The following is a 26,917-nucleotide window of genomic DNA, read 5'->3' on the forward strand; positions in this document are numbered from 1 at the left end:
AGATTGTGCAAAAATCTTGACTGTATTGCTTCCATTTTTACACACCTATTTCTAGTGTCTCTCCATTCCACTAAAAACAATGCTCTAGCCAAGACCAACAGGCTTGGGAAAGCATCTAGGGCCTGCCTGTGTGTCAACAGTCTCTTATATACTACTTATATATGTTTATAGGTATTTATAATTTTTTATATATATATATATATGTTGCTGGCAACAGGCCCAGATTGTACCTTTTTCTGAGACTCATGAGGAGTGTCAAGAGTGTCAGGAGTGTCTACGGGACCGATGCAGAAGTCTTCAGCTTCAGAGTGGTTAAACTCACATGATGAAACACTGGCCGAGTCTGTGCTTTCACCAGAGCTCCCACCTGGGGTAGATTTGGGCTGCTCTTTGATGGGTGTGCTATGGGCAATCATCTCAGAGCCTAGAAACAGTCTAGTATAGAAAACAAAGCATAAAAGCCAGTAAGCAAAAGCATGACAGAGCTGGGCTAAGCAAAGCTGTCGCTTGGTTCAAAAGTCCTATGTATTGTTTTGTTTTCCTATCTCGACTGTCCTGTTGTTTTCATTTCCTCTATGTTGCTTAGACAGTTTGTCAAGAGAGCTTGTTATACACTAACACAATACTTTCTTGACCTAGCACACCCACCAGCTGCAAGGCCAAAATCATAGCTAATGTCCTGGTGTCACAAACAAGGCTCCTCTTTGGACTGTTAGATTTTCAGACTCATTTCCTAGGAAATGATTAATGGTAAATCTGATCTGTTCACAAAACACAGGATGAGGAGCAAGTTCGAGGCATGGCAGCTGGCTCCACTTTATGCAGTCCTACACTGCTGTCACACTCTGACAGCAGGCCAGGACTGCGTACACAAGGAAGCTGTACGGGACTGCGTACACAAGGCAGCTCGAGACCTACTCAGTCACCATGAGTGAGTGAAACAGTGCATGAGAGGTAATGCATGGCCATACACCCGGCAAAGGTTTCAAAAGGCAAATTCATCCCTGCTGCAAATTTTTCACTCAATAAAGGAGCCACAGCTACCAGTTCCTCTAGGAGTCTGAATGGAGATGTAGACAGGCAGAGCACAAGAAAGTGTCAATTACAGGCTTGCTCACTCTCTCTGAGACTGATTTCTAAATGCAGCTCAAATAAATTTCAAGGAGTGTCGAAGAAAACAAACTCGTATAATTTGTTCAGTAGAGAAGCAAGGTGAATTAGATGTTAGTCAGCATGCAGGTAATGGTTTAAGACAATTTAAGAGGTGTCACTAGCTGTTACTGGCATGAATTATGCCAGCCTTTTCTACAGTGTTGATTTGCATGAAAACACTTTCAGAGAGCAGATGAAACAACTCTTTAGACAAAGACTGCACAGTGCAAACAAACTCAGTATGGTAAAAGACAACACAGCACTGAAACACAACCAGAAATGAAAGAATAAAGCCTACGCTCTCCAGCAACACCTCCTGCACACAGTTTAGGCACAGGCCAAGGGAGACCCAAATGACAGGTCACCGACAGTTCAGGCACTGTCATCTTCAAAGGTCACATTGTCCTATCACCAACTCAGACTGACTCATTGAAACACTTTCTGAACAGATTCCCGGATTTTTTTTTTGTGTGTGTATCAGAACTCAAAACATCTATTCTTCTTTCAGACCCTAACCTGCAGTAGCGCTGATATGAAGTGAACAGCAACTGACTGTTCTGAGGAAACTACATCCAAGAGCCAAGCAGGAAAGGATAGTTAAGAGATGGTAGTGCAGTCAAGTTCATCGTTTTCCCCCTCGTCTTCATTATGCCACTGATATATGGGAGTCCCTTCATATGTCCTCTCACATCAGGTTCAAATTTCTCAACTTGAAGATATTTTTCCATCAGTCCTTGATATCTGCTTTCATTCCCTGCAGCTTGCCCTGAATTCTTGCTAGTCTATTGTTTCCCATGTCTGTTTAGCTCTATGCCCCTGTTCTCCACCCATCTTCTGTTTGAATCTCTGTGGTATAAGACAAAATTGGACCGCTTCCCCATGATCTTTTTCCCTTCTTTAATTTAAAGGTAGTTAGGCAGATTGTTTCCCTTATCAAATGCCTTTTTGATAATTTAAATTTTCATATTAAAACCCTGCAAAGAATTTTTTGCATGTGTATAGCAAACTAGACTAATAATAGGCCAGACTTCATTCTCCTTTACTTTGTTTTGCTATTGCGTTCAGGGAAGTTATTGACAGGACAAGGGTTAAAACTTAAAAAGGGGAGGTTTAGATTGGATATAAGGAAGAAATTCTTTACTGTGAGGGTGGTGAGGCAGTGGAACGGGTTGCCCAGGGAAGTTGTGAGTGCTCCATCCCTGGCAGTTGGACGAAGTCTTGCACGGCATGCTTTAGTGTGAGGTGTCCCTGCCCATGGCAGGGAGGTTGGAACCACATGATCTTAAGGTCCTTTCCAACCCTAACTATTCTAGGTTCCATGTAAACATCAGGAAGAACTTCTTTACTGTAAGAGTGACAGAGCACTGGAACAGGTTGCCCAGGGGGATTGTGGAGTCTCCTACGTTGGAGATATTCAAGGCCTGCCTGGACAAGTTCCCGTGTGATAGAATCATAAAATGGTTAGGGTTGGAAAGGACCTTAAGATCATCTGGTCCCAACCCCCATGCAATGGGCAGGGACACTTCACACTAAAATGTACTCTAGGTTACCTTGCTCTTGCATGGGGGTTGGACTAGGTGATCTTTTGAGGTCCCTTCCAACCCTTGGGATTCTGTGATTCCGTGATTCTATGATTCTATGATAGATTTTGAATTTATAAACTAGCACAAAAATGATTCCTTTTTCTGACAGCTTAGAAAGGCTTGCTTGTTTCTAATCTCTTTTATCATTAATAATCTTCATGATTACTTATAACAGTAGACAGGGAGAGCTTCAGAAGTTTGCATTTCTAGCTGATGGTGTCTTCTGGAAGCTATTCAGTGGTCTGGAACCCCAGCCAGGATTTTCAGCTGGTGAAATGAGTGCTACTTGTGTTAATCTAAGCATGAATAGATCAAACACCACATGCCCTTTCCTCCATTATACTCACAGGCTGAATCTCTTCACCATGCTTTTCCGAGATTTTGGTGATGTGGTGCTAGTGTCAGCAGCTGCTTCAACCTCACGTGAAAGGTTGTAACTGCAGAACAGAAGCCACTGGGTTAATCTTTTACAGGCAAGACTATTAGTTAGAGATCTCACAGTAGCAATATTCAAGAAATTTGAGAAACCTTCAGGTATTCCTACTTCACAGGCTGCAGTTCCACGGAGAGGAACATAGCTGTGTGTACATTTTACCACGGTGAAGGGGATATTTCACTTCTTTAGAATAATTTTAACAACTAGTGCATTTTTTGGATTATGTTCATCATGGATAAGCTGACATAGTTTTTTAGTATCACTCAGTACAATGCAGTATGTATCTGTGCTTACACTCTTACTGCAGCCGAGGGGTATTCATCTACATAGTGGAGATATTAAAATGCGTAAGTAAATTGTCTCAGATTGGCCTAGCAGCACGTGCAGGAGCACAGAATTCAGCAGGGCTGCAAAACCCACCCCAAATGCCTGGGGGGACACTTATCTGGCAAGCATTCAGTGAGCTCTACATGGCTGTGGCTACCTGCATCCACCAGCTGAAGGCTCAGTGACTGCATCTTGACATCCCTCAGGATCAACGTCTGAGCATACAGACACCCTAGGCCCAACAGCCTATCCAAGGCAGGTCTGATATCCAGTTTCAAAACTAAACCCTGCTAAGTGTTCAAGCAGAAGGCAGATGTATTTTCACTCTCCCGGAGCAGCAGTATATACACCTTCCTGTAGGAGGATAACTAAAGGCTGACATAACCTATTTGCAGGTGGGTGCGGAGTAAGAAAAGCTGGCTTCGCCAGCAGAACTTAACCTACCTCTCCTTGTCAGTTAAATGCTGCTGTCTTCTGAACCACTGCAAGAATTTTTGGTCTGGTGCCATGCAATAGCTGTTACATGCAGATTGCAGGAGCTTTATTTGGGCAATTACTTCAAATTCCTAAGAAAATACGCAATCAAAAATAAATTCTAAGTAGAAAACAAGATAAAGCAAAATTAATTCATATAATAATAAACACACAGACCAAAAGCGCCAGGACAAATTTAGTTTGACCTGAAGTTCAGGTTCAGCTGAGTGACAATTTCAAGAACCAGTTTTTCAAACAGTGAAGTCCTTTCCCAAGTACCAACTGAAGTGCAATGCTGGTGCAAACCCACCAAACAGCAGCACTGCTGGTTGTTTCTCTAGGAACAAGAGTAGTGAAGGTCATAAATCCTTCAGCTTAACCTACCTTCTCACCCCTGTGCTGGCCAGACCAGCTCTGAGAGAAGAATCACGTTCTGAACTTAAGTGGTTCTCAGGCACCAAACAAAGGTAATAATTAGGGGTGCCTGGGATGAAAGCAGAATCTAATCCTCCTCAACTATGCATGTTGCGCGCTCAAACTTGCACCAGAGGAACGTAAAACGCTACCCTTAATACGGGTGACTAGAACACGCAGACATACTTTGCCAAAATAACCCTTAAAACTACCTTGTGCTAGAGGAGCTTATAGAATCAGGATGTAGGTATGGAGCTGAGTACTCATCATGGTTCAGAGGGCAGCTTTGCCACTGCTTTGTACGAAGCTGGACGGATGGCCATGGAGAAGCATCTGTATTGCGTTATTAGCATCCTGAGCTATTTAGCTGTACACCCAAGGCAAGTCCAAGAAGCGTCCTATAGAACTGGAAGCAGTTAAGGGAAGGAAATGGCTCCATCACAGCCAAATCCAAGCCTCCTTTCAGACCACAGAAGGGAGATTTGGCAGGACTTAATTTAGACAAATGCAACCTTAGTACCTCTACTCCTACATAGCATTATCTATCTGACCAACAGGGATGAGGCTGAAAGGAAAGACAGTGTTTATTTCTCAGTCCTGTGTACCTGCTTCATTCTCTGCAGCCTTTTACCTACAAATAGTTAACTGCAGCAGAAGGAAGATATTTTCAAACTGCATCTTCTGGAATGCACAATTCTCATGCCACCAGGTCTTATTCAACACATAGTCTTATGCCACAGATGTAAATCCCATGGAAGTAAGTGGCCTGAGCTCCTCTTCCCCTGTTGCTCACATCTAAAAAGCAGGTTCTCTTCCTGCACCACCCCTGCCACACACACAGTTTGGCAGAGGCTCACAGCATTTTTGGGATGTATTCTTTCCTTGTGAACTTGAATTAAAATTAACAGCTGTTGTATATGCCTGAACAAAGACAAATGGCCTCACTCTAGAAGAGGGCAACACTATACTAAAAATCACAGAACATTCAGCTTACCCTTCGTCTCTTCTCAAAATTTATCAGGCCACCCTGTTACAAGGAAAGAGAAGGGATCAGAGTAGAAGAGCACATGCTCAGTTGAATTTCATCACAAACAGGAAGAAGTAGCAAAGCTAATGTAAAGCACAGACCTGCCCTGAGTAAGCACCTTCTAAAACTAGCTGTTTTCAGATCTGGCATAAAGCACAGCACTCATCTGAGTCTCCAAAGGTTATCTGTCCTCATGGCCTAAATGGCAGTCTGCCCAAAAGGAAAAGCACAAGAGTGCTCCTAAAAGCTGTGTTGAGATCAGGTCTCAAGAATGCTAGCAGGATTTTGAATGCAAGAAACAAACTTGGCTTTTGGCTGGGCTTTGAGTTTAGCAGTGCTCCTCAGTGAGTTCACCAGCTGAACACAAAGCATGGACAGAAGGGAACTGCCAAGAGTGACAAGTCTGAGTCAATAGTGAAGCACTTCACTCATTGGTCTGAAGAGGTAAATTTGTCATTCTGTGTATTTTACCAGTTATTCAGAGAAATCATTATACGCAAAATGTTTTCAGAAAATAAAACAGAATAATGGAAAACCTACCATCTTCATGTTTTCTAACGTAGGGAAACAAGACAAAAGACAATGCTAAGCTTTTCCCTCGAGATACCTGCCCTAAAGATTCTTGTTGCTAATAAAACTGCATACTCCTTCCCAGTAGAAGACAGGTGAACAGACACACATAGGGGTGGGAAGGCAGCGAGAATTCAAAAATTACCTCAACATAGTCTGGAAGGGCTGTGTCAAGCATGATGAGATCAGTGAGGAAGGTCCCAAGGTAAGGAACTGTGCCTTGCATTACTCCCTGCAAATGATAAGAGCAACGTTGCATTGACTGACAAGTGGTAATAACTAAAATGCTAGAATGCTCCTGTAAAAAAATGAAGTACAAGTACTCTGCTTAAACAGTGGTCTTACAAAGTATGCTTTCTTTCATTACATATATTGCCCAGTATATAATCCAGAATTGATAGAATCATAGAATAGCTAGGGTTGGAAAGGACCTTAAGATCATGTGGTTCCAACCTCCCTGCCATGGGCAGGGACACCTCACACTAAACCTTGTCACCCAAGGCTTCATCCAACCTGGCCTTGAGCACCACCAGGGATGGAGCATTCACAACTTCCCTGGGCAACCCATTCCACTGTCTCACCACCCTAACAGTAAAGAACTTCCTCCTTATAGCCACTCTAAACTTCCCCTGTTTAAATTTGAACCTGTTACCCCTTGTCCTATCACTACCGTCCCCAATGAAGAGTTCCTCATCAGCATCCTTATAGCCCCCCTTCAGATACTGGAAGGCTGCTATGAGGTCTCCCATGCAGCCTTTTCTTCTCCAGGCTGGACAGCCCCAACTTTATCAGCCTGTCTTCATACACGAGGTGCTCCAGTCCCCTGATCATCCTCGTGGCCCTCCTCTGGACTTGTTCTAACAGTTCCATGTCCTTTTTATGTTGAGGACACCAGAACTGCACACAATACTCCAAATGAGGTCTCATGAGAGCAGAGTAGCAGAGGATCACCTCCTCTGACCTGCTGGTAATGCTCCTGTTGATGCAGCCCAGAATACTGTTGGCTTTCTGGGCTGCGAGCACACATTGCAGCCAGCACATGTTCAGTTTCTCACCAACCAATACCCCCAAGTCCTTCTCCACAGGGCTGCTCTGAATCACTTCTCTGCCCAACCTGTAGCTGTGCCTGGGATTGCTCCCACCCAGGTGTAGGACCTTGCACTTGGCATGGTTAAACTTCTTGAGGTTGGCATCAGCCCACCTCACAAGTGTGTCAAGGTCCCTCTGAATGGCATTCCTTCCCTCCAGCGTATCAACAGAACCACACAGCTTGGTGTCATCAGCAAACTTGCTGAGGGCACACTCAATTCCATTGTCCATGTCAGCGACAAAGATGTTAAACAAGATTGGTCCCAACACCGATCCCTGAGGGACACCAATCGTTACTGGTTTCCAGTCAGACACTGAACCATTGACCAGAACTCTTTGTGTGTGGCCATCCAGCCAGTTCTTTATCCACCGAGTGGTACACCTATCAAATTGATGTCTCTCCAATTCAGAGACAAGGATGTTGTGTGGGTCAGTGTCGAACGCTTGCACGAGTCCAGGTAGATGACATCAACTGCTCTGCTCCTGTCCATCAGCTCTATAGCCTCACCTCAGAAGGCCACCAAATTGGTCAGGCAGGATTTCCCCTTAGTAAAGCCATGCTGGCTGTCACCAAGCACCTTGTTGTTTTTCATGTGCTCTAGCATGCCTTCCAGGAGAATCTGCTCCCAGATTTTGCCAGGCACAGAGGTGAGACTGACTGGTCTGTCATTCCCCGGGTCATCCATTTTCCCCTTCTTGAAAATGGGGGTTATATTTCCCTTTTTCCAGTCATTGGGAACTTCACCTGTCTGCCATGATTTTTCAAATATGATGGCCAGTGGCTTTGCAACTTCATTCGCCAGCTCCTTCTGGGCCCATGAATGGATTTCATCAGGTCCCATGGACTTGTGTATGTTCAAGTTCTCAAGATGGTCTTGAACCAGATCCTCTCCTACAGTGGGCCTAAAGGTCTTCATTCTCACAGTTCCTGCGTCTGCCTTCCAGGACTTGGGTGGTGTGGTCAGAGCCTTTGCCAGTGAAGACTGAGGGGAAAAAAGTTATGAAGAACCTCAGCCTTCCCAAATCCAGGGTAGCCAGTTCTCCCAATAGCTTCTGGAAAGGGCCCACATTGTCCCTAGTCTGTCTTTTATTTGCAATGTACCTATACAATCCCTTCCTGTTATCTTTCACCCTTGCCAAGTTTAATTCTAACTGGGCCTTAGCTTTCCTAACCTGGTCCCTAGCTTCCCGGTCAACTTCCCTATATTCTTCCCAGGCCACCTGTCCTTGCTTCCACCTTTCATAAGTGCAGAGCACGAGGGAGAGGGCCTCTTGGTTGCCCACTGCAACAGAAAGAGCTGAGGAATGGTCCTAGCTAGCCTGTGTAAGCAGTTTCTCTGCTTCATTCAAGTGGGTATTTACTTAATGATGTTATACCATGTGACAGTCAAGTCAAATCAAGTCACCATTTTTTTTTTTCTGTCAAGAAATGACAGTCTTCCCCAGCCACTCACTGCATTTTAATGACTTAAATTTTAACTTTTCTGGGCTGCTGCAGTTGTACAGTCAGGCTGTTTCTAAACTTGTGGACAAAAATGCTTATTTGTACCATCCAACACGATCCATAGTTTTTTCCAAACAAATAGACAGAATATCATATTCAGCACTTTTGCCTCCAGAAGCATCCCAGATTTCTCTCCCCCTGTCCTTTTAAATCCTTGCTATCTTCGAGATGAAAGCCATTTTCACCAACAGACTGGAAACCAGATATGTTTTACAAAGCAATCTCTCTAAAAGTCTGTGCAATTTTCAAGCTAGTATGGCAGAAGTTTCATGAGCTTGTTTGAAAGTAAAAAGCCTTCTGTTCTGGCCACAGCTGATTCTCTTTATCACAAGAATTTCAGTATTTACATTACGTATTTTACTCCATGGCTTTCATTGTGTCTCTCTCTAAGGGTTAACAAGTATATTTAATGGAATTCTTTCTTGTAGGATAGAAACAAGAGAGTTGAAACTCAGGAACTCATGTTTCTATTCATCAATCATTTATTACCTTTTTTATATGACAGCCTTAGTAAATCTGAAAACTTAAAACTAAGGCCAAACTCCTGGCTCAGTGTCCATCCCAAAAAACAGGCTGGAATGTTAAGCATTTTTAAGTGTGAAAGGAAAAAGCAAGTCCATATACCCACTTAACTCTTTCATGGGAAGACTGCACCAGGGAACATAAAGTGGCCCCTGAACATATCCACCAAATCCTGCAATCTTTGACTATTCCTAGCATCAGATCACTGAATGCATTGGCAATGCTGATGCTCTGCATATCCATTTCCATCACAGGCAGGTGATGCTGAAGTTAAAGGACACCTGGGTTGCACTAAAAGCCATTCCTGTCACAGCTTGGCAGGTCAGCTTAAGTCACAACAGCTTGAGCTGGGTGCAGCATGAATCCCACTTTGTAATTGTTTGTATACCCAGAAAAAATGGATGTATGTGTGGAGTCATCTCTCTCTCTCTCTTTCTGCACGTTATATGTACACACACATAGTATTACCTGCTTACTACGATCCACAGCATGAGGGCAGTATGCTTTCTGGCATATATCTACAGGGACAAACACTTTGACTACATAGTCAGTCTAAACCTTTTGGTTCACTTGCTTTGTATCAGCTAATCAATAGCACTGATATGATTGTTTTTCTTGATAGAAGGCACATTTGTGAGTATTAAGTATAGATCATTCACTTTGTTAAATACTTTTCTAGAAGTTGCTGCTTCTATAATTCACCAATTAGGGTTAATCATGTTACCAGGTAAAAAAGGACCCCAAACACACCATGTCTTTTTGAAGTTGCAGTCGCCTCTGTGTCCTTTTCTGATTTTCTTTCACACTGCTGTCCAGATTTGCAAATTTGGATGTTCCTTCCTGTGAGTTAAAAGGGAATTAAAGGCGATTAATGGAGGAGCTAAGCGGTAAGCTGGCAACTACATTTGTGTGAAACAATTGCAAAGGTGTTTAACCAGGCAAGCCAGGCCAGCAAAAACATTTGCTGTGCAGCTACACGTGTGTATATGTGTGCTAATTTTCTGGGGCTCATACACTGATTGGGAATTTTGGACAAAATCCCACAGGATGACTATAAGGGATTTTTTTTGCAAAATGACTCTACTCAGGCCAAAGCTAAGTGCTGTTGAAAATCTCCCAAGAGTTCAAATCAGAGCAGCTAACATGTACTTCAGGTGTCTAGATGCTTCTCTCAACTCTATCCTGAAACTCCTGACCCAAGGCCTTTGGTTAAATTTCCTAATCAGGAGTACTACAAGTAAACATCTCTATCTTGTGTAAGGCTTTGTTGTTTTTCTTATGCCGCGACACAGAGATCCGGCAACTACCCCCTATGGCTTATTTACTAATCCAGAAACACACAGGAAATTAAAGTAATAGGTTTTAATCTCTGCAATATAAGTTTTCTTATGAATGGATGAAGTATCTCCCAATAGACCCATAGTCTTTACTTCCTTGGATCCATAAGGGATGCTGGGAGTTACTGTTATTTTTTTCCAGTGGTCAGGTAGATAGCACATGAATCATTATCAGTGTCTTTTTAAGAGGCACAAAACAACAGTCTGCACTTGGAAAGAGCCTCTCATTAGGACACTTAGTTCTCTCAGTCACAGTTACAGAACACATCACTCAAAATGTTTTTCCTTCCTTGGCTAAAAAACAGGAGCAAGTGAACAAGAAGTGTTGTTTCAGTATCTTGAGGATACTTAAACTCGATATTCTCTAGCAGGAGCCAGCAGGCAGGCACAGAAGCTACAACTGCAGCCTGCAGCAGAGCTGTTGTCTGGGGAGAACACAGTGCTCCCTCCCCGTGCCAGCCAACCTGCCTCATATGGCATTTTGTCTGCTCTGCATTTAAATTTAAAGGATGGATAGGCAAGGTCAAACACAGCTTCCCTAGAGGGATTACTTATAGTGAAATGAAACAAAGGCTTTAAGGCTTCAGTGGACATGAACCCTCCAATTGTTAACAAAGCAGTCCAAGACAAGAAGTAGGAGAGAGGTTCTAGGTATTCTGTGGAATTTTTCTCCTCTCACTACTTTCAAAATATCTCACCTGCTTTAAAACTACTAAGTTATCCACAGAGGTAGATAATTCATGGTAAACAAAGCAGACTGACAGCTTTGAATGTGTTCACCCATCCTTCCTGAGCAAAATGCAGTGTTTCAGATACCGAGGCAAGGGGGTAAAAGTACAAATGCCAGATTGACTGGATACAACTGCCAAAAAGTAAACTGATTAGCCAGGTTCTGCAAATTTTTTTATGCAAACAGAAAATACTGCTGCAAGCATTCCTTACTTTCTACAGAATATAACCTGTCTCTGCTGTTCTTCCTCACCCCTTTCAAGCTCCTGAAGTTGGGGTTCACCCAGGAGAGCATACAAGTCAAACTTTCAGATAGAATCTGCTTTGCTGTCCATCTGGCCACACACAGCAGCAGGAAGCCTGTTCCTTCAAAATTCCCAGTCCCGTTTTCCAGGCCTGAGAAAGCTATGGGATAGATGGATAAACATCTTGCTTTCATTCCTCAGCTGAACCCGAGTGGCAGCACTCCAGTGAAGTCACAAGTACCACAGTGGTGCAGCCCAGTTGAGGATCTCATCTGGAGCTGCTCTGCACTCACCAGGGCAAACCTGAGCCTTTCCAGGTCTCCTAAGAGGTACACAAGTGAGAGGCTTATCTCTCTAGACAAAAGCAGCATAAAGCCAAAGCGCTAACCTGTAACTCATTTCAGCAAAACTACACCACGCAGCACCTCTTCACTCTGGTTGTAGCTCCAGCGCTGTCGTAGGTGCAATACAGCTCATAGAGCTATTCTGGAGCTAGACCTCACCACGCCCAAAGGAGCCTTACCAAACTACAGCAGTGTGACATTCAACTTGAGGGGCTCCTGCTGATCCTGACCTGCTGTCTTGTGAACAACTCCCCACAGAATCTGCTGCTGCAGTCTGCTGCTTGTGGGTATCCAAGCTCAACAGGGTAATGTTAGTGTAGGTTTTTCTCAGGAACAATGAGATCACCTCTGAGCCCAAAAGAAAAGCACAGGTTTCACAGATCTGTCCCCCCTGAAGCACCACATACAGTAGTTCAGGGAGAGATGAGCCTTGGTTAGAAAAAACATCAACCTCAGCTTTAACTGAGGTCAGTAGCCTTGCAACTCGGCTAATTCTCACCTTCATCAGTAGCTCCCTGCTTGTCAGATAATTGTCATGGTCTGAAAAGATATCACCCAGCTCTTCAAACATCAGCATTATGTCCCTGTACAGGAAAAAAGTAAATAGTTTGAGTCATTAGTAAGCACTCTAAATAGATCAGATCACTGTTTTTTTTCTCACAAATCATTTACACTTGGGTACCTAAAAAGATGAACACAACCAAACTGCATCCAATGAGATGCTGCACATCTACTAGGAACCTTCCTGGTGCTCCCAGTAAAGTCAGGTCTTATTTGACAGCATCACTTAGAAATACCATAGGTACACAAACCCTGAGCAGGGTTTTCAATTACACTGCAGGCTATGAGGTTGTTGTAAGAAAGGATGTAAATGGACACAAGAGACAAAAACCAGCTGTCAGAGGTATCCTACATACTTCAGTTTTGCCCTATTCCATGCACTTTATAAAGCTAGAAGCACTTAAGTGAACAAGTCCCTTTCTATTGTCCAACACTATGTTTACAAGATGGCAATATTTTGACCAGGAACAGCAACACAGGGCAATGGAAAGAAAGACCCACCTCTCTAGGAGAAATGCAGAATTCTACTGCCTGGCAGTGACATTCTCCTTTGTTTATCAAAGGCAAAGGAAAGAAATCTATTTCTCCCAAACTGAATGAGCAGAAAAACATCTTTCCTACAAGGAGATTACTAGTGTCTGTTTGGCGTGCAGTAAACATGCCAGGTATTCCCATGTACAAAGTATTGTCTTTAATACATGTTTGGATTTTCTTGTTTAGGGATATATTTAAGGACATGTCAGGACCAGGAAAGGATTAATGAGGGCTGTGGCAACCTGGACCTTCTCCAGCTCCATGGGAGAGAAGACAATAGAGAAGTATCAGGGGGCTCTTTTGCTGACCATCTGAGAGCAGTGTGCATGATCTGGTCAAGTAGCTGGTCCCACAGCTTTTTGGAAGAGGTTGTGGGAGATCCAATAAGCTATAAAGGACAGAACAGACCCAGTATCCCCAAGAGCAAGTTGACCCTTCGATATGTAAGAGAGCTCACAGCAGTCAGACCCAAAAAAAGGGGTCTGAGCCTCATAGAAGTAAGAAGTCCTAACAGAACAGATGTCCACAAAGGAGCAGAATAGGAAGACTAAGAAGAACAAGATGAAAAGAAAGAACAATGAGGTTTTTGCCTTTGTTTGGGACTGGCCATAGGAGCAGAGCGAGAGGCTTACTTTGGAATGCATGCCCAGGTCTTCTTCAGCCGGTAGATGGAGTTGGACTGCAGTGCTGAAATGATGGCCCTTAAGGAGGAAAAATTCTTCAGGATCCTACATTCCTGTGAAAGAAGCCATTAGAAACATGGGAGCATTAAATGTCAGCATTACAAATACATTTATGCTCTCCTGTTTGACTGGTGTAATGCTTGCTACACATTCTCACATCTAAGCAGGCAGCAGTGCAAATATTGAGCATCAAAAACAGCACTCCCTCCCCCAGCCACAAAATACTTTCAGGCTTTGGCACTTCTATCTTGTTTTCCTCACTTGCATGTATTTGTGGTGACATTTTAGTGCTACAGCTTTCAGTTCTCCTAGTAACAATAAAAGGGGAACCTGGTCCCTGAAGCAGAGCTAAAAAGCACAAATGTTACACCTCTTAGAAAGCTCTTTCGAGTTACCATTCCCTTTTCCCCTTTAGGGGAAGAAGCAGACTTTGCCTCTTCATATGTGGTATTTAGCATGCTACCCTCAAGCATCCACCTGTCAATTATAAACAAAGACATGCACAGGAATAGCCTGTTATTCAAGTATGGACACAGGTAAAGAGAAAAACCCTTCCAGCCTCTCCAGAGTTGCGATCAAATGCTAGCTGAGAGGCTAGTTCATTGACAACTCTTACGCAGCTTCTCTGTGGCAAAAGCTTTGATGGAAAAGGATACTGAAAAGCTTAATTCTCAAAACCCCAGCAGATTCCTTGTAAAGCAAATGGAAGCAAGGAGAAGGGGGAAAAGGCTGGCCTTGGACTTTTCAAGGCAATCTATTGGTGCCTTCCTGGCAACCTGTTGGTGACCCATGAACTAGAGCATGGGCACCAATGACTTCAGGAACCCTTGCAAATACAAGCTCTCACAAACACTGTGCATGCACATTAAGCAGACAAAACACCTGCCAATTTGACTGTTGCATGTAGATGAGAACAGACTCAGACTACAATTCTTGCTTCTGCAAATTTTTATGGGGCTGATTATAACACAGGTAATGCTGATTATGTAAAGGATCCTTACAGTGAAAATTGACATGATTTGTTTCCTTCATTGGGCTGAACAAATGTAAAGTAACCTTAGCATAAACAAAAGTCAGACCTTACTATATCAGCAACTCTGCTCATGAGTTGCATTTAGACTGACTGAACAATTAAGACACGTACATTTACTCTCATTTATTTACCTAAGGGAAAGAAAAGAACAAAGTATTTCTGCAACTTAGAAGGCCACATTTACAGTGTGGCTTAAGAAGACTGACTGGGCAGACAGCACTTGACGTAGGTATGCAATTTGGCTGGATAAAGGCCAAGTTTAAGATTAGGTAGTAGGGCGCACAAGATCTGAAAGCTATTCTTGCATGGACTGGTGACAAAGAAGCCACGTAACAGCTCTTTCTCAGAGACTGACACATTTAAGAATGAGCTCCTTTTTGTATGTTCAACTTGAAATTCAGGCTGCAAAGCACATGAAGAGGCACAAATTTTCAGCATTTCTTTTATTCCAAATACAACAGGAGTATGGACTGGAAGATCCAGTTTGGAATCATCTTGACTTAACTGCCTATTGCATAATTCAAAACAGATTAGGAATTCAAGATTGGAGTTTGTGTTCTCCATAATTTAACTGATTGCAGACTAAACTTCAGCAAGCCTTCATCTGTATAGAAGAAGTATTTTTAAGACTGGTTTGAATAACTGTTTCATGCTGTGTCCTTCATAAGAGCAATAGCAGAAAGAATCCTGTGCAGAAGCAACTTTGATTTTAAAAAATGAAGCATAACAAGATCCTAATTATTTCACTTCTTTTAAAGAAAATATTGTGTGAGTGACATTGGCTGCTTCTGCTCAGGAACCTTAGATCTGGGGAGACTGGAGAGGTCTAGAGGGCTGGCAGTTAGAGAAATTACTCAGTTTATCTTGTAAACCAGGAAACTGGTTCCAAAAGTCACTAACAGTAACAAATGTGGAACTCCATGCTGCTAAGTTACAGTTAGTTGTCAATGTGTAACTGCACACTAATGAGTGGCTTATTTTCTAATTTGGGCTTCTAACTATTCAAAACACTCATTTGCATGCAAAAAGCAAGCAAGTTGCTTCAGAAGTGGCCAGTTAAGTATAGATGTTATATATAACCAGCTGTTCTACATACGCAGTTATTTTGTAGAACACACACATGCATTTTCATGTGCTCAGCTAAGACTGGTGTATTTCACTATGTGCATGAATTAAGTAAAGGGAGAAGTTCTGAATCAGTAGAGGTGGAGAACAAAGTTCACCATCCACAGAACACGTATAATGAGACTGATGCCTCTCCTGGCTTCCTCAGGCCTCCCTGCTGCCCCATGATGAGCAGAAGGCTGCTTCGTACTCACCTGCCCAGCCTGTGGCCCAGGCTGCCCATAAAGCCTGCTTTAGCTATTATCATCTGCAGTTTAAAGATCTGCACACAGAAAACCAGAATCAAACTTCGTAATCCATTCACATGGCTTATAAAGCAGCCATCAGATGATAACACAAGTTGGTGTGTCAAAAGAGGTGAAAGTCTATTTCCCCATACCAGTTTCCTTAACCATGCAGTTGCCACAGCTCAGGTGCCAGGACTAACAATACTGCCCCTCTGGAAGCATAGAAGTGCATTGTCATGGTTGGAAAACCCCTGCCTTCAGCTTCTTATGACTGCTTAGTTTGTATAGCTCAGAAAGAATCCATGTGATTCTTAAAAGTCAATACATATTCATGTGAAAGTGCTTTAAATGTTCTCTTCAAAAAGAGAGATCAAGCTTACTGCCAGCTTCCCAGTGCTCTGAGGGGAGTTAAAAAGGTTACAGTAAGATATTGAAGATAAAATCTAAGCAAACTAGAGTTATGTAAAACAAGGCACACAAAACCCTTTCACACAAAGATTAACAAACACTCATGCAATCTGCTACAAGATCCTCCTAGATACTACACCAAGGCAGAGAGAGGACAGGGAAGTGATTTGAGACAGCCAAAATGGCTTCATCAAGCACAAGTCCTGCCTGAACAATCTAGTGACCTTAAGTGGACAAGGGAAGAGCTATTGGTGTCATATCCGGACTTCTGTAAGGCCTCTGACATGCCCCCCCCTACATATCTCAAGTATGCCCCACCATGTCTGATTTCAGCCCCCATGGTGTTCACAGACGCAGGAGAGGGAGCATGATGGTCTTTGACCAACTATGAATGGCCAGAGGCAGATAAGTGCAAAGCTTATTCCAAATCTGGCCACTGCCTGCACCACTGCCAGTCCTACTCTGTTCTTGTTAAACCTTCTTCTGAAAGCAAGTCTAACCTTTGGATGATATCAACCATCCCTTAATTGCTTTCACTGTTATGAGCAGGATTTTCTTCCTAGGGAAGTGAACTGGTTGAATTCATATTTATCTTACCATAAATGTTACATTATCAAGTACATGGCACTTCCTATCTGCAAGACACAGTATCTGACACCCTTCAAGTAGCACTCCCAACCCTGTCAAGATACCAGCAACAGCCCTCTTCCCAGGATGGGGAAGGAACTAAGGAGAGAAGGGTAATACTTCATCTGCTATTACAAAGAAAGTCAGTCAAAACCAGAAAGAATTAGAGCCAAGATGTTCACTGGCCTGGGGCCAATGCATACAACCTCCTTCTCCCCTTCCAACTGCCTCAATCCAAGGCACCCAGCACAAGAAACATTAAACAATCTAGAACAAATGCCTTACATGTGCAATACGAATCCACTTCTCCATGATCTTGGCTCTTTGCTGCGTTTTGAGTTCCTTGCTATTCAGGATAGTGCTGACAACACAGTTGGCAACTGCATTGAACTGAGAGATAGTAGCTCTGATGGTAGGTGCCACGTGCTTGTTTTCTTCCTTATCCCTCTGAGACCAGATGCATCCCAAGCAGTGGTGGGGCACAACTTTCTTGAAGAGTTCCTAGAGTGAAACAGAGATGCCTAAGTCAGCATGATTCTCAGGTATCTCTACAGTCCACAAGAAGAAATGCGGGTTTACAGTACATATTGGATATAAATCTAATATGGTATTAAAGGGTAAATAATTGGTTTCACTTAGTTTAAAATACATACTTTAGCATATTCTTTATAGGCTTGATGCCCTAACTGTCAGCTAGATAGTCCTGGGAAAAGAAGAGACACCTCTGTATTAGTTGCACAACCAAAGGGGAAAACTTTTTATAGGATGATAATTTGAAGGAGTTTGATACAGACAAACCAAATCAGAGAACTACAGTAGAGAATACCTATACATCTTCAGGCCAGGCAGCAATATAGCCAAAATATGCTATTTCTCAGCTGCCAAATATTACACTTTTCAAAAAAGGCTGTACAGTGTATTTTCACACTTAAAAAAACCCTAAAACACCTAAACCAACCAACCACAACAACAAGAAATAACAACAAAACAAAACAACAACAACAAAAACCCAAAGGACTAAACAAAAGAGCTCAATGAAGAAAGCAAGTTTGGATAACCAAGCAGAGGTGTGTTCTGTGTCCCAACAACAGACCTGTTCTGGAACACTATTCTTACATTGATGCAGAACTTACATAAATAAATAAACAAGATTTAGAAGCCCAGTCCTATTTCCACTAGCATTTCAAGTAGTACATATGCTCTACATACTGCATCCATGTATGTCAACTGTTCTGCCACAAGGTGTCCTTGGAAAGAAAAGAATTCTTCTGGACTGCAGATCTCCAGTTCCTCTTCATCACACTGGTTACTGGAGGAAGTGTTATGGAACTCATCTGTCCAGGATGGAAAACACAACTTGGTAAATTTATACAGCAAACAGTGAATTAAAGCAGGTGTTTGTTTAAGACATCACTGTACATATTATAGCAGAACACCCAAGTGGTCCAGCCTAATGCAAATGCCTCCCTGTGCTGCATAGTTTAGTGAGAAAGATGATGACCCTAAGACTGAACTGGCAAAGAAAAGCTGCAAGATAAAGAAACACAGTTAGAAAGAATTCAGGTGTTTAGAGTCTCTTAGCAGAGAAGCAGCTTTGCCCATTTGTTAAACATTCCTCCAAAAGAAAAAACATCACCACCATCCCAATTCCTTATAAACACTGCAGAATTTTGTTAATCTACTTTTCAATATTTTTGTCTTATAATCTAAAAAAAAAATAGTCAAACTGTAAATGGATGAGTATGCAATTATAGCCCCAAAACATTGCACTAGGAATGCTCTTATATCCAGATTTCATCTCCCATGTGTGGAAATAAAAGGAGATACCAGATTTCTTAGCGCCACTTGTGGCTACATGGACTTTATTGAAAGAGAGTTCATTCCAGCGTCCCTCACTTTTCCTCTCCAGGCATTTTTCCCAGAAAAAGGGAGCACAGTGAGCACCTACAAACATTCTGCTGAATGCTGCTTCTAAATTTGCACTGGGCAGCAGTGAAGAGGTGGGACAGGAGAGCTGTCCTCTCTGAGGGACTTGATCCAGTTCAGAAGGGAAGGGATTTCACAGGTTTTTCCCAAGTCACTTTTTGGCTCCCACAGGTTGAGAACAAAGCCACATTAAACACAAAGAAATGAGCCCTTGTTTCCCATGCTAGGGGAGGAAGTCAAACAGAAAATCCCTAAAAATAAATCCTCTTCCTCATCCCTTTTACCGTAAGGTGACAGTAACTCCGTAAGAAGGGAGGGGGGAAAAAATGGACTTGTTGAAGACTACCGACAAAGGTACTGAGTTTACTGCTAGTGAGATTTCATTAAACAAAATCAACAGTGCATTTCAGAGTATCTTATGCAATACTTCACACCCAGTTTAAGCAGAACAGACATCGAAGCAGCAAAAGCAGATAAAGTGACACTTCATCACTGTTTTTCAAAATACTTTGCTTTCCCTTCCTTCCTTAGGTAACAACAAAACCTAATTCTGAATGTAAATTGCTACAGTTTTGATATAACAACTTATAACTACAGGCTGTATCCAGATTTCCACCTGCACATTCTAATTGCACCATTCATTGACAGAGCTAAATGCGATAAAGGGAGACCTCTGTTTCAGCATTATTTTTCTGTGCCTGTTTCGTAACATTATGTATAATTAAATGGACTTCTAGTGAACCATTACAAGAGTTGCACTTTTTCCTCTCTCTTTTTTGCTATGTGACTCCTCATTTTCCTTTCAGCTCTTGAAATTCAACTGAAAATCTGCATCACTGAGTTGCAACCCTATTCAAAACCTCACAGTGCCCTTAAAACCAGGTCCTGGAGTGCAACGCAAGACTTCCCTTTTCTTTTTTCATGCCTCTTCCTCCTTTCTCTCTCACTCCTTCTTCATGACTGTGTAACCAGTCTTTTCCTTACACTCCCAGAAGCTGGAATCCTCTTGTACTCTTCAAATAGCTCTGATCCATTTACCCCTCTCAAAGCCCAGCAGCCTGCTTGATTTCACTGACAGCAACCATGCACCCTTTCTGAATCTGCAGTCTCTGGCTCACCTAGCTTTGTATTGCCCAAGCTGGAAGAACTGGTGGCAGCACTGAGTGGAGGTCTGATGCCACAAATCAAACTGTAGTCTCAGGACCCAAATTTGTAAATTCATAGCATAACTTGAATGCTTCAGAGGAAACAAATGCAGAAGCAGGGCTGCTGGGAACTTCTGTTTGCTTGGAACAACAGATGAACCCAAATACAGCTCTTTGTAAGCTTTCTTTGACATGGGGGAACCAAACCCAGGAAAGGACATCCATAGGCACACATTAGCAATCCTGTTCACTTACGTGCTTTCGAGACGGAAAAAGCCTGGGCTCTGTGTACTACTCCTTTTTATGTACATTTTAATGACTGAATTAATTTGGCATTTCACAGTAGTATGCATTGGAATGGTATTTCTGGAACATCCGGCAGACATGATTTTTATGGGATGAATTATTTTTTTTCCTGTCACTTCCTTTATGCTTTATGACATGAATTATTCCCTCTCACCCCTCTACCAAAGCTGGAAGTTGATTCTAGTTCTCGTTCACACACTACATGAGCTCCTACAACTCCTCAGCTTATGTCACAGGAAGCTTTCTGACCAGGATAAGGGAATGCATCAGGCTTGTTGCTGCACACAGCAAACATGTGTTACTACAGTTCACTCTTCTTTCAGTAGACTGTGACCCACAATAACGTAAGGTTTTCCTCTGTCCTTGGATACCAGCCACTCAAATAGGAAAAAACAGCCACAGACACTTCCTTTGACATGATGGTAACTAGGAAGAAAAGCTTCATGACAACAAGGCTGTGACTCAAGCTGTATTTTGTCACAGCTCTGTATTTTGCTTTTTGTTTTTTGTTGATCTGGGCTTTTCTTGGGGGATGCTGGGGGGTGGTGTGTTGAAATCAGAAGACCAGCCAAAAAGCAGCTGTGTGTTTTAGCTCAATGACACGGGAAATTCACTGACAATTAACCACTTAGCTGCTGCAGCAATCTCAGATCCCTGGCTAAATATTAGAGAAGCGCTGGATTTTCCACTACACCATGGAATAAACAGGCATAAGCACATACACAGTACAAGTTTCATCCTACACAGAACCTGCAGAGTCAGACAGAGAGGGGGGTTTTGGGTTGGGTTTTTTTTTTAATATGTTTTTTTGTTTGTTTTTAAGAGAAAGGTCACTGGTGAACCTCACAACACTGTCAATTAGCACAAGAGTTGATGAAATGTACTCCATCTAAATCCCTGTGATACCTTACAGTCTGAGAGAAGGGAAAGGTAACTTACCGTCATTTTCCATTTCTTGGTTCTGGAACTGCTCCAAAAGGTTCTGCGCCCTTCTCTCTGGGTCAGAGCCAGGTATATTCTTCTTTAGGTAATCCAGCATCTTCAGCAGACATGGGTAGTTAGGTGGCTCTCTGAAATCTTCAGAGCATTGATTGAGCCAGGCTCGTAAGATTGATGCTGTTGCACTAAGAGCAAATACACAGAGAATTGGTTGTATACAGCATCTATTGATGCAATCATATACATCTGTGATTAGTATAACAATAAAAACTCTAAGACTTTAATACCCTACATGAAGGCAGTATGATGACCTTCTTCTGAGCACCAAAATGAATCGGTTGTTTTTATGCATGGAATCTTATTAAGATGTTACCCAGATTTTCCCAGGGGCTTCAGAGAAGCTGCTCCTGATTTGCACTCATACAAGTGGATCTAGTTACAGCCCCAAATGAACGCAGAATCAAATCCACTGAAGCTATATTGACACCCTTCAATTAAATTCAGGATATCAAATAATGGTAGATAAAGCAATTGAAAGAAGAGGAGAGGGAGCGGACAGGGAGAGGACTGGGAGAAGACAGGCAGAGAACAGGGAGAGAAGCACACACTCTGAGATTGCCTCATCTGTAAAGATAAAACCCTAATCCTGACACGTGCAGCACAGGCTGCACTGTGCTGCCAGTACCCAATATCAAGCCCAAAGCACCAAGACAGCTGAACCCAGAAGACAGATTGGTCTTGCTAACTTTAGGATGAAATGTGGCAAAAGCATTATTTTATCCTTAGCCTCAAGACAAGGAGGGCCTGTCAGATTACACCATGCAAAAAGGTATCTTGGTCATGCTGACAGTGCAGAAAAAGGATGCTTAAGGAGTTACTAGAGTGTTGGATTTCTTTCAGGAAAGTTATCCCAGACCTTCTTAGACACATGCAGCTAAAAAGTCACCAACAGCAGAAAACTGCCTATGGACATTCTACAGACTAAGTGGAATGAGGGGAAACCAGAGATGGTGATAAATATCATCTCTACCCTGCCTGAAACAGAGGGAAGTGATTTGTTTATCTGCTTTTCCTGGTTTATGTAGGTTTTAATCCACGCCCACCTATTAGATTGGTTCTTAGATACGGCACAAATGGAAGCTTATGACAATTTCTTTAAAGCCTATCTTGTCAGGGATTTTTCATTGTTTCAACTTGATTTTGTAAGAAAATAAGACAATTTATGCTATGGTTTTCCAAAACTAACTTAAAGTTTTGCTGACAAATTTCAACCAAGTGTGGAAAAACTGAAAGAACTCTAGAAAAATAACCTGATTTCTTCAAGTTTTCAGAAAATTCAAGCCTGGCTAAAAAAAAAAATAGCAATTTATTTTTTCTGCTGCAGGAAAGGCTGCGACATCTTCGGTTCTTCACAGCAATGTGCAGGTAACTCAGTGTGCATATTTTTAGCGCAACAATCAGCACTGGCCACAGCACAATTAGAGGCTAGGAAGACACAGGAGGCATATAAAAAAAAACTTTAAAGATGATTTTGTTTACCTGAGCTCACAAAGAGATAAGGGAAAAGGACTTCTGTGTGCAGTCACGTAATATGACGCACTGGCCACGGCCACTGTTTCATGCTAACCTACTGTGGTGTTCAGAATAGGATGGGGAAAAAAACCCTTGTTCCAGAATAAAAGGCACAGTAAACATCTAAAGTCCCTGAGAAAAGGAAGTTCTGAAGTTTTCCTCTGTGATATTGAAACCATCCCTGTATTTCAAATGCTGTGGCAGGCACAAGAGGTGAATTAGAGGTGTTGCCACAAAACAGTTTTCCTTCTATAAGGAGGCAGATCTCAGGAGCTCTACTGCCATCAGAAAAACAGCCGAGATGAGCAAGTGACAACAGCCCTACTTTGCAGCAGGCTCTCTTTCTGCAAATGCTTTCTGCTCTGCTGTGTAGCTACCTGTGAGAGCTTAGCCCTCCAATGAACATATTTTTCACATCTACAGAAACCTTCCCTGATACCTATTCCAACAACCACATTTCCAAGAGCCTCATGCAATAACAGTATTCCATACACCCAACGATATCCCATGAAGAAGAAACGGGCTATGCTCTCAGTAAAAACCACTAAACACAAGTGTCCAGTTAGAGACATCAGTGTGTCAGCTCAAAGAGCACCTGTGCTCATGAGAATCAGGCACTTGGCTTTTAAAGTTCAAATTCTAAAAAATAAGGATTTAGTGGTTCTGGGTCTATTGTGTTAATAGCTGCAAATTGGAAAGGGAGAAGCAAGACAGGAGGACTTCTCTTTCCTCAATTTATGAGATCATGAAGAGAGTTCAAATATGAACATACATTTCACATGTAGACAATGAGGATCCCAAAAGCTAACCCAGAAAGCTCTTGTATCAGAGCTGCATACTAATACTGGCACATTTGTACTGCAGGTAGGGAAACCACAGCAATATCTGGTTAACTCAGCTGCTCAATGTCATTCAGAATAAACTAATAGCTAAGAAAGAGTTAAAATAGGTTTCTCCCACTCTCCTTGTCTCATCTTAACCATATTAGTTTTTTCCTCAAAACTCAATTAATTTTTAATCCCACAGAGAGATCATTTTACAAGTCCTATCCATTTTAGTCTGGTTTTTGTCTGTTTCCTTCCCTAATATTGCAGCACCCTTGAATTTCTAATGAGACTACTTGGAAATCTGTCAGTAATACTGTTTGGGTAGGCTTGCTGACAGGAGAAACTCTGGAATTACAGTTTCAGTGCTACAAAAGGTATTTACAACTAAAAATTAACGTGGAAACATGTTCCAGATTAGAGGTTTCACTACAAACATGAAACGAATCGTGGAAGTTGTAAGACTCTCTCCACATTTGAAAACCATTTGGGACTGAATTTTCACAGCTTTGCTCAGGCAAGCTCCTACATAAATGCAACAAGTATGTGCTCCACAGTTTAAGCCAGAGGTGGCCAAACTTTTCATCTGGAGCTTCAAGACCTTTTTTCTCAGCCAGGACAGGTGTCACACAACAGCCAGTGCTCCATGACTGCCACGGCAAAGCCAACAGTGCTCCACATCTCAAGGTACAAGAAAAGCCACAACAGACATGTTCACAGCAGTGCTCCCAAGCTCTCGCTTCACCCTCCTCTGATACTGTTAATCCACTCTAGTGGATTAACACATACCCTGTCCCACACATACCCTGAATGCTGTGTTACAGCAATACTTACACAAACACCACTGTCCTATGCCCACCGCATTTTCATCTCTTTTCCACCACAGGCAGAACACTGTGCCTCGCTGCATGACCTAATTGAATACTTAACTCCTGCTCTCATGCCTCTTTTCCGCACCCATATCATGAACTCACCATCATCCCTACTGGCTCCACCACTAAAAATTAGGCTCTGTATTCTTTTCTTAGGAGCATTTACCAGTTCAGCAATGATTTGGAAGGAGCCTCTCCCCAGGATAAGATCTTGTATTAACATTGTTCACATGATGTTTAGACTAAGCTCAGTTTCCACAGGCTTGGTCGATGGCCACTTTCATAAGCTGAAGAACAAACAGAGTTTAAGACAGACCCAGATTCCCAGAGCAAGGCGAACAGTTCACAACTGTTACAGACACTGCTTTTTGCCAGCAAAATCATTTAATTCAAGATGGGAAAGAGGAAAGAGAAAAAAGGTACACTGTGCCCTACTGAATTCCTATCGCCTGACTGTGTAATTTGTGTGTCAGGGAGGTAAGATTTCTGAAAACAGGCTAGAGAATTGTTCATATCTTGCAGTAGTAGCTTTACATTTGCTGCCCTTGAGAAGAAACTCCCCGTACTTGGTAGACCCAGAGACAGATACAAATGGAAGCCTTCCAAGATCTCAGGCAAGAAAGAAACTTCACAGAATACAATTTTCATGGGTTCATTATGAGCTATAAAGTTTTCTTTTTCTTCAGAAGAAGAATAGAAGGGAAACTCGACAATTAAGAAGGATAAGGAGAACCTCAGTTTCAAAGAGAGAGTAAATGACTGGTTTCTTATTAAGTTAGACAGGAATATGTACAAAACTATCTGGTTTGGGTGGCATTTGCTGGGACACATGTAAAGTCACTAAGGGAACAGGTCGGCAGGTTGTTCTGTGTTTTGAAATGCCAATCATTATTTTTCTTTGCTGTTCTAATTATTTTTTTGCTTAGTTCTGGTTGTTTTCATAACTCTTCCACTCTTGCATTGCTTAGACTGCCCTCTGACTCCACTTCTCATGTAACCACACTGGTTCCTGCTGTTGTTTTAGCTTAATTGGTTTTACTGGAATGAATGCTGATTGTTGCTCTCCCAAATGCATCTTAACTGCTTCCCACCATGGATTTCCCAGGCATCAGAAACTTCCAGCCAGTTTTCTTCTATTTGTCTCACATTCCTTTGGTGTCTGTTCTCCTGGAGTACAATGAGTCAGGAGCAGTTTTATTTCTGCAGGACTGTAACAGTTTTCCAGTCTCATTTTCCAGCACGACCGTTAATGTCAGTAGGAAACAAAAGACAAGTTCTCTTTCGGAAAGATCAAAAATGCTCAAGAAACCACAGGACAATGTTTTTTATCACTATGAGAAACTCCAAATGCTGCAATATTACATTGAAAGTTTTGGTATTTGCTGGTTTTACGAAGAAGAGCAGAGGTAAAGGTGCAAGACCTGCCATGTGGTAACTGAAGAGTTCCTTAATTTTATCTGAACTGGTTTACCTAATTGCTGCGGAATGAAACGGAGATTTCAGTTCAGGTTCGAATTGCTTTGTCTGCGGTTTTCAGTTGTGCCACATTCCAAGTTTTAGTGACAAATTAATTCCACATTTTGATAATAAAGCAGATGTAACTAGGAGCTGACATTCAAGGCAACAAGAAAACCTCCAAGTATTTTGATTCATTTCTGTGGCCTGTCATTCACTGGGGGGAGAGCACCAACAATCTACCCCAAATCAGCAAACCAAAGCCAGGAACGGAAGGAAATCTCAACCTTATGCTCCTAGAGGAGGCTTGAAAGGAGCCTGTTACTCAGGCTCATTTAGGATTTAAAAGTCTCTGGATTCAGCCACGGCAGTGCTTGGGAGTGCAGAAGAGAAGGAATGGAGGGCTTAAAGCTCTTTAACTTTTTGTACTAAGTAAACTGGGTTTTCTTCTCATTCAACTGGTCCAACTCCAGCAAGAATCCTCTCTTTTACAGCACTGTAAGTATACTGCAAGTATAAAACATACACGGGGGGGGGGGGGGGGGGGAATAAATAAAATCCCCATTTGAAACTTAATACTGCAACCAGGAGACCAGTTTCCCAGTTCCACCACCTTCTCTTTAGTGCCCATGAGAAATGTAACCTAAACTGGGACTTATATTTCTTTGGCTTCATCAGGAGAGATGTAAATGAACAGATCAGAACATGTCTCACTGTTTACAGCACACCATTTCCTTTTCATTGCCTTTGCCCTGGCTGTGGAGTCTCCCACGAGCTACAAACACAGGAGCTGTTTCTCCGTACAGGGAGAGATGGCATTTTTAAATTTTAAAGAAAATGCACAAATGTTAGACCTCTAGAAAGCAAGCAAACAAACAAAATATCATGGTCCAAGTCCATGGACCAATGTGACAACACCGCCTCTTG

The 26,917-nt window shown here is 42.3% G+C and overlaps 1 protein-coding gene across 1 annotated transcript in view; it reads right to left on the reverse strand.

Annotated features, from left to right (window-relative positions):
• RGL1 (ral guanine nucleotide dissociation stimulator like 1) overlaps positions 1–26,917 on the reverse strand; it is a 67,729-nt gene that overhangs the window by 6,087 nt on the left and 34,725 nt on the right. The window contains exons 5-15 of the mRNA XM_034064000.1: positions 21,268–21,452; positions 18,161–18,285; positions 17,237–17,452; positions 13,481–13,584; positions 12,253–12,337; positions 9,849–9,938; positions 6,129–6,215; positions 5,381–5,413; positions 3,943–4,064; positions 3,083–3,172; positions 231–435 (exon numbers count right to left, since the gene is read on the reverse strand). Of these exons, the coding sequence (XP_033919891.1) occupies positions 231–435; positions 3,083–3,172; positions 3,943–4,064; positions 5,381–5,413; positions 6,129–6,215; positions 9,849–9,938; positions 12,253–12,337; positions 13,481–13,584; positions 17,237–17,452; positions 18,161–18,285; positions 21,268–21,452 (1,342 nt within the window). The remainder of the gene's footprint in view (positions 1–230; positions 436–3,082; positions 3,173–3,942; positions 4,065–5,380; positions 5,414–6,128; positions 6,216–9,848; positions 9,939–12,252; positions 12,338–13,480; positions 13,585–17,236; positions 17,453–18,160; positions 18,286–21,267; positions 21,453–26,917) is intronic.

This window comes from Melopsittacus undulatus, chromosome 6 (genome assembly GCF_012275295.1).
Source record: "Melopsittacus undulatus isolate bMelUnd1 chromosome 6, bMelUnd1.mat.Z, whole genome shotgun sequence".
NCBI classification, from domain to species: Eukaryota; Metazoa; Chordata; class Aves; order Psittaciformes; family Psittaculidae; genus Melopsittacus; species Melopsittacus undulatus.